The sequence below is a fragment of the Mytilus galloprovincialis genome, chromosome 13 (genome assembly GCF_965363235.1).
Source record: "Mytilus galloprovincialis chromosome 13, xbMytGall1.hap1.1, whole genome shotgun sequence".
NCBI lineage: Eukaryota > Metazoa > Mollusca > Bivalvia > Mytilida > Mytilidae > Mytilus > Mytilus galloprovincialis.
In genome coordinates this window covers 24,005,555-24,019,589 of record NC_134850.1, presented here as the reverse complement: position 1 = coordinate 24,019,589, position 14,035 = coordinate 24,005,555, and the positions used below count along the sequence as shown (strand labels likewise).

At 32.0% G+C, this 14,035-nt stretch overlaps 1 protein-coding gene across 4 annotated transcripts in view; it reads left to right on the top strand.

The window, feature by feature from the left end:
• Positions 1-12,909, top strand: part of LOC143056317 (uncharacterized) — a 29,198-nt gene extending 16,289 nt beyond the window's left edge. For all 4 annotated transcript variants that reach the window (XM_076229403.1, XM_076229404.1, XM_076229405.1 and 1 more), the window contains exon 2: positions 11,596-12,909. In XM_076229403.1, the coding sequence (XP_076085518.1) occupies positions 11,672-12,793 (1,122 nt within the window). In that variant the 5' untranslated portion in view covers positions 11,596-11,671 and the 3' untranslated portion in view covers positions 12,794-12,909. The remainder of the gene's footprint in view (positions 1-11,595) is intronic.
• The last annotated feature ends 1,126 nt before the right edge of the window (positions 12,910-14,035 follow it).

The following is a 14,035-nucleotide window of genomic DNA, read 5'->3' as shown; positions in this document are numbered from 1 at the left end:
ATGTTTTGAATAACAATCGGGAGCACAGACCCTATTATATTTGCCGTAATGATAGCCGGTATTATAGAGTGTGGAAATATAATTATGAATGTTGTTTATTCTGTATTGAACATACAACCTATACTTTTATCACAAAAAGTAAGTCATTTAGATAAATAAGAAGAATTGTACCCCCGTGTGGACAAAAGAATTTGATCACATGATCGACATGGTGTTAACGGAAGGTCAATATATCACTATTGTAAGAAGATTTCCAGCAGAGCGTATTAATATGAAGTCAAGAAGAAAAATGTTATTATACAAGTCGTTTGTCTGATTGTTTTCACAGTATGATTAGATGATCATTAGATTATTCATCGTTGGTTATTCTGTAATGTTTGAAAGCCGAATGGTTTCACTAATAACCAATACTGTGATAAAAAAAGTAATAACATAAGGATCTTGATCTTGGCCATGGTTTGTTTCTGGAACGGCGTGGGAGTTATAAGTCTTATCAAGACCTCTACACATTTAGTAATCATTTTTTATTTATTTTTTTAAGTACCCACAATGTGTGGTAATTATAAAAAGAATCTTACATGTGTAAAACGATTTGAACTTACTGAAATGTTTAACTTATTTGTCAATATTTGTAACTGCAGGATACTTTGCTTCGTAAATGCTCTCATTTATTGCCTTTATGCTTGATGCGCAATATGTTGCAATCGTGTACTTGTGCAATTGCTGGAGCTAATATGCTTCTTAAGTTTTGGTTTTTCTTAGTCGAGAACGTTGCAACAATTTGGTTTCAAGACACATTAATGGTGATAAAGTTCGTTGTTTTTGAAAGCTGAACAGTTGATATTGCTGTTGTTTGGTACCAATTATAGAGCTGATATTATTTACCGTATCAACTACACCCTCCTTGTTATCTAGAAGGGTTGAAAATAAAAAAAAACAAAAAAAAAAAAACAAGCTATTAAGTTTAAAATCAAGTGATAGATTTACAAATGTATACCCCATATGCATGCAACTGCTTGTGAAATTTCATTTCTCGTACAGTTCTTCGTCTATGGTTATCTGTTACACAGTAGGTTCATGTTTTAAGCATTCTATTCATTCCTTTTTATAAATACTAGAACACACCCGTGATTTCACAGGTCCATGACTGAATTAAAGTATATAACTATGCGCAAGCCTTATTTTAGTATTAGTATTGTCATCTGATAAAGTCATGCCGATTATAAGATACACAGTTTTTCTCTGCTTTCAAGTATTTCTGTTTGAACCCGTCGAACTGAAACAATAATATTAATTATTTGGAAAACAAAAGGTCCTGGAGTGGAGTATTTTTTAATCAACAGCATTGTCCTATATAAGTTATAAATACAGTTGAATTCTTTGCTTCGCTGTTTTACGTCATGCCCACTAACAAATTGAAAACTGTACCTATACGCCTTATTTTTAGTCCAGATTTTTAGTATTCGTATTGTTATCTTAGAAAGTCTTACTGATTAAAATACTACAATAGGTAACAATTTGACAATATTGGTAGTGTCAACCCTGTGGTTATGACCCGTGTATATAGCATATTAATCCTGAATACAACGTTTGGTGGTGCGCCTGTCAGATGCGAAACGTACAGATAAGGTAATAGGTAACAGGTGAATATACTATTGGCATCAGTAGCGGACTCGACCCGGAACTTCTTAATTATTGGCAATATTAATTACGTGGAAAACAAAAGGGCCTGGAGTGGTGTAATTTTTAATCTACACCTTTGTACTATATTAGTTATATATAAAGTTGAATTCTGTGATTCGTCGTTTTTACGTGATGACGGCTAACAAATTGGACCTCGTAATTTTAGTATTATAGATAATGTAATAATACAATAGGCAAAGGATGTCCAAGGTTGGTTTTTTTTTGGTAAAGGGTGCCGGGATAGCACTCTCTGTGTTAAACATATACTTGAAATATTTGCCGCTGCACCTTGCCTTCTATTCCAAGAAATCCTCTCTCAAACTCCATTTGACCTCTACGGCACACTTTAATAGTAAAAAAGATTTGATTACATTCAACAAAAAATTTAAGACCTGCAAGTACATTTGTACGCGACAATATACCAAATAGTCAATGCATATCCATCCGTGTAAATTGCTCTATGGGATATTTGCAAACTTTCAACAGATGCAATTTCTTGGTATGCTAGTTATGTCCATAAACTGGAGGTTAAAATCCATCTTTTTGCGGCGTCGAATAACTCGTTGTTGTATATTTAGATACAAGTGATTCCTGCAGTGTAACAGGTAATAATCCGTTAATGGACATTTACGTTAGATAAGCTTTGATGCAAAGAAAATGAATATTATCTCTTCCTTTTCATGCTCAAATAACACAAGTAATTTAATAACATCACACATCCGCGTGAAATAGATTGAACTGATTTGATAATGTATCGTTTTATATGAGGAAATAATCCCGATTTAGCAATTTTAAATAGCTATCAGTAGTTATAAACTGCAGAGTTTATGGAATTTCATAGTGACAATTGCATAATAATGACTCTTAGATGAAATGTACTTTAAACATAGTCCGTTGGTCTTTATAATGATAAACCAATACCCTGTTAAGCAGCATGGGTGCAGCCATTTTATGAAGATAAAACAATTCATTCAGAATTTACCTGATTTGTCTTTTTGTCTATCAGATATTTCTTTATAACAGACACATCTGTATCCATCTAAGCTTGTATCCATAAAACTATATCCAAACGCAAAAGTAATTTATTGTAGGATATGTAGAAACATCCGTCCGTTCGAGAAAAAAAACACCTTAACTTTGGTAGCTTTATGCATATCAGTCCTGTCTCTTTGAACTGAACAACAATAACATCGTATCTATATATATATAGTGATCACTAGCCTTTCAACACGGAGGTTTTTGGTTCGAACCCTGCTCATGACTAATGCGTTGGACTAATATCTTAACTGACGTTGAATGTCGTTTTTGTTTTCAGATGAAGGTCGCAGGTTTTCTTTTCTCTTGTCATAACAACTTACCGCCATGATATAACCGGAAGTGCCTACATGGACATGAAAACGAACATTCAACAAATCATTCCTTTGTTCTTAAAGTAATACGAAGACTTCAAGTCTTTCCCTAGTCACGGTGACGAGACATGCAATTTGTAGGCAATCAATACGCAAAGGAATACTTAAAAAAATCGAAAATGAGAGCAACTCTGTTTATGCGACTGAAAAATAAATTTCCAATTTCCAATTGTAACATGGATTCATTCAGTCTTGCACAACTCATGGAGCGCAAAATAATTTTAAACAAGATTCAAACTACTTTATATCCGTCTTATTTTCTTTTCTAATATTGTTGCCTTGAGCGCACGTGAAGACACGAATAGTTTTGAAAGTAAAGAGATCTGGTATGCATGGCATGATACCAATTTACATAAGTATCCACCAAAGGCGAAGGTCAATAATTGAGTAATGGACTGGATAATCAGACTTTCATTTAAAGACAAAAAAAGTCATGTTTACTTGTTTTGTTATGTCGGGGTCTTGTATACATGTACATATGTACATGTAGCTATCGTATCTAAAATGTATTTACGCTATTGGGTTGAAAGCTGCCCGGTGACCAAAGTTGCTTTTAATCTACGTTTTATGAGTTCTGGTGGATACATGTAGTTGTCTCATTTGATATCATTCATCGTCTGCTACTTTTACATGACTAAACAATATGTATAGGTACAGATGAAAGTACACTATAATAACGAGAGCCATGGTATAGTGGTTAGTGCATCCGACTACAATCACCAAGGTTCCTAGCTCGATCCCTGTTCCGTTGAGAAAATTTTAGGGACTTACATGTAATTTACGGGTCTCCCTTCACACCAATTGCGAGTATGGTCTTGAGAACAACGATGATGGTCCGTCGGAAGGGGCCATAAATGGCTGACATGAGTAAAGAGAGAGCAATATATCTTGCAAGTACAAGACACTCTGGTTTCCCAATCCATTATAAATAAATATGTTTATAAACTAAAATGAAAGGCCAGGATGAGATACGAAATGAGAAAATAATTGACCTGACGAATGTCACACGAAATCAGCATCTCAGTTTACAAATAATTGGCCTTATCAAGTCGTACAATCAGATACGTAAATGTATTAATATATGTCAAAATTTAAATGTTAATTGCGTATATGTCAAAATTTAAATGTTAATTGTGTATATGCCAATCGTTCGAAATACAATGAAAATCATGTAAAACGTAAATGCAATTGATATTGTTTAAATGATCTTCATCAACAACAATTAAAACCAACTCTGGTGTAATTTTACTGATTGGTTTGAGGTTAAATGTGGTTTGAAACAAGGGTGTATTCTGTCTCCAATTTTGTTTAACATTTTTATTAATGACCTTGTAGATGAAGTTAAAAAATTAGATACTGGAGTAAAAATTGATGATGAAAAAATTTGTGTACTACTTTATGCAGATGATCTTGTATTTATAACAGAAAATGAGAAAGATCTACAAAAAATGTTGGATACTTTAAATATATGGTGTTGTAAAAATGATTTAGTTGTAAATCTAGAGAAATCAAAAATTGTACATTTCAGAACTAAGTCTACACCAAAGACAAATTTTACTTTTGTACTTAATAATAATGATATGGAAATTGTTCCTAGTTATACTTATCTAGGTTTACTGTTGTCAGAATTTTTAGACTACAATTGTATGGCTAAGGCAGTAGCTAAATCTGCAAGTAGGTCTTTAGGTTTATTAATAGCTAAATGTAAAGCTAATGGCGGTTTTCAATTTGATACATTTACAAAACTTTTTGATACACTTGTTATGTCTGTCATTGAATACGGTGCCTCAATTTGGGGTCACCAGGATTTTTCTTGTATTAATGCTGTAAAAAATAGAGCAATGAGATTTTTTATGGGTGTGGGTAAATACACCCCTAACTTAGCCTTATATGGAGATATGGGTTGGATGCCCAGTATTATATCTCAGTGGACATGTATTTTTAGATTATGGTCGAGACTTACTAAAATGTCTCATTGTAGAGTTAATAAAAAGGTTTTCTTATGGGGCAATAAATGCTGTAATAGTAAATTTAGAAATTGGAATTATAGAGTCAATGTGAAATTTAAAGAAATGGATATGGAGTTTTTATGTAATACTGATTTTTCTATTGATAAAAATACAATTAAACAAATTGAAAAGGAAAATTTTTGTAGATATAAAGAGAAGTGGTACTCTGACTTAATGTACAATGAAAGAAGTAAATTGCGAACGTATAGAATGTTTAAGCAATGTTTTAATAAAGAAAAATATTTATGTATTAATATGCCTGGAAAATATAAGAGTGCATATGCTAAATTTAGATGTGGTGTTGCACCTCTGAGAATAGAAACTGGCCGATATGAAGGCATTATGGTTGACAATAGATTATGTTTTAATGAGCAATGTAAGAAAAATAACATTATTGAAGATCAGAAACATGTCTTAATTAACTGCCCAGTATATGCAGATTTACGAGCTATTTTATTTAGACATGCTAGCTCTTTTAATTGTGATTTTGTTAATTTGTCTGATGATGATAAATTTCAAATTTTTATTCACTGATGAAAATGTGTGTTACTTTTTAGCCAAAATCTGCTATGATGTATTATTAAAAAGAAAAGGTATTTTATATAATTGTAGATAATAATGTGTTTTGTAGAAATTTTATAGTCTCTCATAACTCTTTTTAGAGTGGCTCATGTTGTTTTAAATATTACTGTAATTTTATAAATGTATAAATGTATGTCAATTTTGAGGTGAGACTCTAATAAAGTATTTGTCTTGTCTTGTCTTGTCTTGGTAATAAACATGTACATCAATGACTCGACTTTCGGATAATTTTTGTCTTTATAAACATGTATAGTTTTTTTTTATTACAACATAAAACAATGATAATAATCAGTAGAAATTCACCATACCACCTTGCAATAAACATAATAAATAAAACAATAAGCATGTCGACCTTATTTTTTTTCTGTATAATTATGGGGCTACATGTACATGTACAACTCTTCAGAACACTATAGGTAGCATTTCTGTAAATATTGACAATGCAATTTCCCATAGGAACTTCTTTTACGGCTAAATCTGTACCTGTCCACTTTTACTATAAAGTTTTGAAAAAAATCTTATCCTAGAATTAAAAGTTCATATGCACCACATTATTTCTCAAAGGTCAAAATATAGGGCTGTGCGGCATATTTTCAACGTTTATATGCCCTGAATTTCTCAGAGTTTAAAAGAACACTAATTTTCTTAACTACCCCTACCTCGAATGAAAGGTTACCACAGATTTCAATGTAAACAATATGCACATGTTTATTTACTGGTAACATTCCCAAGTTATGTCTCTGTGAGATGGCACACAGAGAGCATAACTGGGAACCAGTATGTAAACAAAATTAATTTTCTATGAATATTCAAAATCTCCCCAAAAGAGGCGTGTTTTGAGAAACAGCTGTATTTACAAAGTACAACCTTTATATCGATGATTATATTCTATAATATTGTAAAAATTCAGAAAATGATATTACACAATATCATACTTGAAAAAAAAACAACATATAAATCTATAGTATTGTAAATTGTTTAACAATATCTAATTGAATTTCAATTTATCAGGATCTTTTGCGAACTTGAATTGCAACAAATGAATTTTATTTATTTATGGTTGAAGGTTAAACCATAATATCAAGGAATTGTATATTGTATAATATTTGAATATAAATTATTATATATATTATATATGTATCCTCAAAAAAAAATTTTACCGGATTTTTTTATGATTTTTATGCAATAATTGCATTCACAAGTTAAAACATCATTTTGTACTAAATATCGTCTTTGTCAACAATCGAGGTCAGTCTCTTGTGTTTCAAAAAACTTGACTTATTCTCATTAATCCTCCATAAACCTGTCACACGCTAGTTATCATTGTTTGTTCATTTTAATACCGGTGTTGCGCTGTGAGGTCAATATACTGTTTGACAGAATATTCAATTTCTAAGAAGATTACGAGGTGGACTATTAAAATCAAATCAAATACAATGATGTAATAAAATAGGCAACATTTTCTTGTAAAATATTTATCCTTAACTTTAATGGATAGTTTGTCCTTGAATCATAAAACACATTGTACAAAAAAATGTGATTATTGCATGCATTTGTATGCAGTGTCGGATTTTTGTAATGAAATATAAAAAAAATAGGATATGTTGCATGATAGCAAGGGAAATTACCATTTATTGAAGGCAAAATGACGTATTTTAAATAGGATTGTAGCTAGATTACCGAATCATGAGCATGGTTTTCTAAAATGGTCACCAATCATAATATATATTGTATCGGGTATTAAACCTTTAAAAGATATTTTTCATTTAATTCAAAAATTGACAAAATAGAATCTTTACATAACAGCGTAGACAACCGCAATACTTATGTTGGTAATAATACTGAATCATGTATCTTTAACTTGTTTGTCATTTGCTATCGATAACAGTGATGTTATGCTACTTTCGGCTGTCATCGGCCTTCCAGTAGGTATATAAATAGAATAAAAGAGTAGAGACATGCAGGTGCACGAGAAGAAAAGGAGAAAGTTGAAGTTTTCAATATTTGAATCAACACACAAGGTTTAGTCTTCTGCTAGTTATTCTTATTATTTGATTTAGGCGTTTAGAACCTTTGGCTACCCAACAGTTTAAATGTACATGTATGTAACACGTACAATATGACAACTGGTCGTTTCAGATAAACGTACACCTAATCTGACTCAATCAAATGATAACCTGCAGTGAGCAGAGGCGGATTTAGGGGGGGGGGGGGCAGGGGGCCCGGCCCCCCCCCCTTTTTGGGAAAAAATTTGGTTGCTTATATAGGGAATCACTGAAGCGTGACTGGAGCGGGCCCCCTCTTAGGTCAGTCAGTGGGCCCCCACTTATGAAAAATCCTGGATCCGCCACTGGTGAGCGCATCAAGCTGCTATGAAAATGATTCTAAAACATACTTCAGAAATAATATTAACAACTACAAGTAGTAGCATTTCATGGGTAAAATATAAAGATATTTGAGTGCTTGGTCATTCTTGCACTTGCGGGATCCTCTTAAAAAAATATAAGTGTGTAACCAGCTTATAATATAATTACATTTTAAGGTTATTATGAAGGAAATAATGTAATTTCAAAGTTTCAAATTTCAGATAATTCATTGTCTTAAATATTTTAACTGTGATCTTTATAAACAATTGACCTGTTAACGTTTTGAATCGAGTGTTATTGGCGAGATTTTTGTAGAAAAAAAGACAGACACAAGCGTACACGAGTATATGGGCCTGGAACTTTATTTGTTTTCCCCATACATGTACCTTATGAATTGAAAAAACGAATATAGGTTACATGTACAGTGAACTATAATTTTCTTTTAAAATAAACTTTTGTTTTGACAAAATTTGAAACATGTGACATTTGTACAAATTTTGTGTTATCCCTTTCCATCAAATTTTAAGTATTGGCGAGTTATATTGTATGCATATAGTTAGTGCATCCAATTTGCTGATATAAAGATGTGTTACTTAATAATAAAGAGAAATTAGAAAGCAATTCTCCGGTGTACATACCGTAATATCTAGGCGTATTTGACCATACGTATCAATAGAATAAATAATCAAGAATGGTTATACGAAGTTCAAGCAATATGACTGTTGAAAAGTATAATAAATGTCTAGCGTTACCAATATATTTCCTCTTCTGTCTATTCATTAACCTCTTAACATTATCTTCACTTGGTGAATTTATTATAAATAGCGGAAGGAATTCAGATTACTTTTTGCTTAAGCTTTTTAATGAAATGCCAGATTGCCTAACATTACTTAATCCTACGTCGTGTAAATAGTTAGGGTAATTTTTAGTGTTGTTTATTACTGGAACTAATACGTAACTGTTATGGTAAGAATTTGCATTGAAATTTTGTAAATTTTTGGAGCTGCAGTCTTGAAATTCTAAAACCTTTTCTAATATTAAATATTATAATATACGTCGTATATAATTGTAATGGAAAGGATTTGATGGATTTTTTGTAAAAATTTGGAAGATGCGGTCTTGAATTTCAAAAACTTTATCTTATAGTTAGATAAAGGAAAGTATTGTTGGGATAATACGTATACTATTATAATAACTGTAATAGTAAGAATTTGCCATCTTCAATTTCAAAAAGCTTTTCTAATATTAAGTATTATTGGGGATAATACGTATATAATTGTAGTGGTAAGGATTTGATGGAATTTTTTATAAAAATTTGGAATACTACAGTCTTGAATTTCAAAAACTTTATCTTATATAAACATTAAGTAAACTATTGTTGGGGATAATACGTATACATGTACTATAACTGTAATAGTAAGATATTGCTGGATTTTTTTGTAAAAGATTGGAAGCTGCAGTCTTGAACTTCAAAACCTTTTTAATATTAATATTATGGAAAGTACTATTGGGGATAATACGTACAATGTATTTAACTAAAATGGTAAGAATTTCCTTGATTTTTTTGGTAAAAATTTGGAAGCTGCAGTCTTGAACTTCAAAACCTTTTTAATATTAATATTATGGAAAGTACTATTGAGAATAATACATACAATGTATTTAACTGAAATGGCAAGAATTTCATTGAATTTTTTTTTAAAATTTGGAAGCTGCAGTCGTGAACTTCAAAACCTTTTCTAATATTTAGATAAAGGAAAGTATTCTGCTACATATTATCTTACAGCCAACGCAAAGTGTTAACGGAAGAAACCTTTGTTTGTAAATACCATTGTAACAGAAAACTTGAGATAAACTAATGTCATTCCATAGAACTATGCATCTAGCTTTGTTTTCAAAACAAGTCTTGCAACGCATATATGAATATGATTAAGCTATCTTAAGTGATAAGAATAAATGCATTAGTGTGTATATATGAAGAAATACGTTGCCAACAGAAATTATGGAAATAATGTTTTTCTCAGCGAAAGTCTTATAATAAAGTGCAGTTTACATTATATGACTTTCTAATTTTTTTCTGAATAATTTCTATTATTTCATATTGGAACGACTATAGAAGGGTTTTCTGTAGCATTTGATTTTGAATAAAACAACAGATACAAATATTTACATGAAGAAAGGAGAAACTCAACGCGCTAAAATTCACGTGCTTATTATAAACATGTATCATTATTATAAAATGTTTGGTGTAGAATTGCCATGATAGTCCATTATCACTAAACTAGATCACATTTTTGTTAAGGGGCAGCTAGGCGCTGAAGCTAGACCCGGTCGGGTGCAGGATTTCCTCGCTGTGTGTGTACTGAAGACACATTGGTGGCCTTCGGCTGTTTTCTGCTCTTTGCTCGAGTTGTTATCCTTTTGATATATTCCCAATTTCCATTCCTAATTTTATGCTGTAAATCATCATCATTTGAATACATTTCTCTCTCGGATTATGGATTAACACAATTACTGTCTATTTTTCGGTAAATATGTGGTTTTGTTGACTTTTGAAAAACTGATACATGTATAAACTTTGGTCATTGGTCAGTGGTAGGTGGTATATGAAGTTGACATCTATCGGTACATGTGAAATAAATTCGTTTTTATTTAGTATCCCTATAAGACAACTGTCAAACTTTGAATCTTATAAGGGCCACTTCAAAGTCCACTCGATTAACTAGTTTTTGATAGCGTTTGATACAACGACTGGTTCTTCTTGGTATAATACACGTATTTAACTCGACAATTTAACATTGAAAACCTCGACACTATCCGCCTGTAGAGTAAATTTATATTTAACGAACAAAGCCCTATTTGATTCTATTCATAAAATAAATATATGTTCGTCAACGCAAGTTAAATTTTGTTTTATTAATTGTCCTGAGTTTTTTGAATATTTGACACAATAAAAGTTTAACGGTATAGAATGAGATAGAAAACTTTAAGAGAAGAGGTTAAAAACAAAACCAGACTTGAGTTTTTTTGATTGAGTTAAGCCTGCCAATTGATATTTTATAGTGTGTTTTTCTATGTTGTGATGTTATGCTATTGTTTCAGAAAAAAAGGAGAAGGTTTGGATCCACTAAAACGTTTAATCCCGCTGCAAATATTTGCACCTGTCCTAAGTCAGGAATCTGATGTACAGTCGTTTGTTTATGTAATTTATACGTTTATCGTTTTTTTTTTTTTTTTTTTTTTTTATATAGATTAGACCATTGGTTTTTCCGTTTGAATGGTTTTACACTAGTATTTTTGGGGCCCTTTATAGCTACATGTAGTTCTTCGGTGTGAGCCAAGGCTCCTTGTTGAAGGCCGTACATTGACCTACATGCATAATGGTATTTTTTTTTTTAAATTGTTATTTGGATGAAGAGTTATCTGATTAGCACTCACACCACATCTTCCTATATCTATTGACATTGTTTGATTTTTGTTGTTTAGTTGTTGATTTAAAGTCGTAATTATTGATGAATTCTCTGTTTAACAAATTTTCTCTTTTTTCAGATTGGATAAAATAGCCAGATAACTTCAAAGTATTATGTAGATAACAGTTTCCAGACACAGCATATAGAACGTCATCATGTCGGACAATATAGAATTGAGTGTTGTGCTAGGATTGTTAGGTATTTTCAGTATTGCTGGAAGTATTGGTAATGCGTTGGTGTTATACATTTATTCTCGAAAACGTGACATCACAACTTCATCTCTATTCATTCTTACGCTGGCGGGAACAGATTTCTTCACTAGCATACTAATTATTCCGTACAATATTACCGTCCTTCATTTGAACTATAGATTACAGTACGAATTGGCATGTAAGGCTTATATGTTCCTTATCACGTGCAACGTTCCATTCTCTGCATTCATCATGGTTGCGATTGCGTTTGACAGATTTTTCTGTATTTGTCATCCATTCTTGCATGCTATTACGATTCCACGGGCGAAAATAATTGTTTTGACGATGGGACTCTTCGCCTGCTTACTTGGGATAATTACGTCTATGTGCTATGGTATTGTGCCTTATATACATTCTACAGACGTTAATTCAACTGTAAATGCGGTATCAAATGCTTCATTGGAAATAAATGCGACTGTAAATTATTCGATTACTAACGCTGTCAAAATGGCGCCCGGTAACAATACCGGATCAAACGAGTTAGCTGGAATGTGTTATCTTAGCAACGACATATTTGACATCTCTTTCACAAATATTTACCAGAAAATATACGCTGGATTTTACTTAATATCTTTTCTTGTTGTGTTTGTTCTATATGGACTTATTTATCGATCTATTCATATTCGGCGTGCGCAAAAAGCTAGGCGTAAACGGGCAAGTTTGTTTCCGTCATCTCCAACCGAATATTCCGGTGCCGAGACACAGCTAACAATTTTGAACGGGAATGACAATGACTCTAATGAACCAGAACAAAGAAAGTTCCGAAAGAAGACAATCGGAATAAAAGAAAAAGTACTATACGCAAACATTCGTACAGCCGCCATGTTGTTTATTGTGACTATTGTATTTCTGTTTGCTTTCTTGCCAGCCTGGCTGATGGCACATGAATTGATGTCATACAATATGGTAGTCTTTTATATGTATTTTATTTATAACGTAGCAAATCCAGTTATATACGCTTTCATGAACAATTCCTTTCGGGAAGATCTCAAAATGTTGTACAAAAGAATTTTCCAAATTATGTAGTGAACTGTACTTTTCTCAAAACACAAATCCGTGTTGATTGTTTGTGCATTGTTTAATGCAATAAATATTGTTACAATATTTGAAACTCCTTCATCATTAAAATCAGAAGAATTATGTCAGAAGTGTTTTTGATAACTGTACTTCAGTTTCTGTTACTTAAGCATCTATAGTAAAAGTCATATTTTTCATGCCTGGGTCATTTATAACCGACTATACGGTATGGGTTTTCTCATTGTTGATAGTTCATGAAGACTGCATATGATTGTCTCAAATATATCATTGCTTACATCCACGTGCACTCTATGTGAACATTGGGGTGCATTAGTTATATTGGCAATCATACCACATCTCCCTTTTTTTTAAAGCGACATTTCTTAAAAAATCACGAACTGCATATTCCTGCACCCCCAGTTTTTAGGGTTCCTCGAGTGATATGTTTCAGTGCAACTATCTTCAGATTACGTTACTTATTTCGTTTGTCTGTGAATGGTTTACCATTACTGTTGTCTGCCCTAAACATATAAATTGACGTATAATGTCCAGTGGCATCTTATTATATCGAAAGTTTGATTGCAGATATGTGAAATGAAGCTTTAAGTTATATATTCCCATATAAACTCTGGGTCCTCAATGCTCTTCAACTTCGTATTTTATTTGACCTTAATTTGACCTTTAATCGAATCGAGCATTACTGATGAGCCTTTGTAGACGAAACACGAGTCTGTAGGACATAATTTTAATCCTGGTATCTATAGTGAATTTAGGGTACCAATACATTTAGTAATTGTAACATTCAAATACGATACGAATTTTTTTTGCAATACTTTTAATTCTCAATCACCGTGTGCCATCGTACAGCAGATATAGGTACTAACCAAGCAGGCGTGAGCAATTTTGATCTTGCATGGTAACGAAAAATCGTTGTTTTATTCACACAATATCAATGTGTACTTCAATCTAAACATAATTGCTGTTTTAAGAAATGATTTGTTCGTAGGTTGATGATTAGAGATGTCTCATTATTTTCCCAAAACAAGAGGGATTACTAAAAGCATGTGCAAATACTTGTAAAAGAAGTTGGCCCTCGTTTCATCCGATATAATTCTATATTCATTGGAACTCTTTTTCTGATAGAAGGTCAATGTGTGTGTTTGTAATAAGTATAGCTGTTTCAATAATTGGCATTGAAATCTTTCATACAATATGTTATTTTTCAATATTTTATCCCTAAAGAAGTGTTGT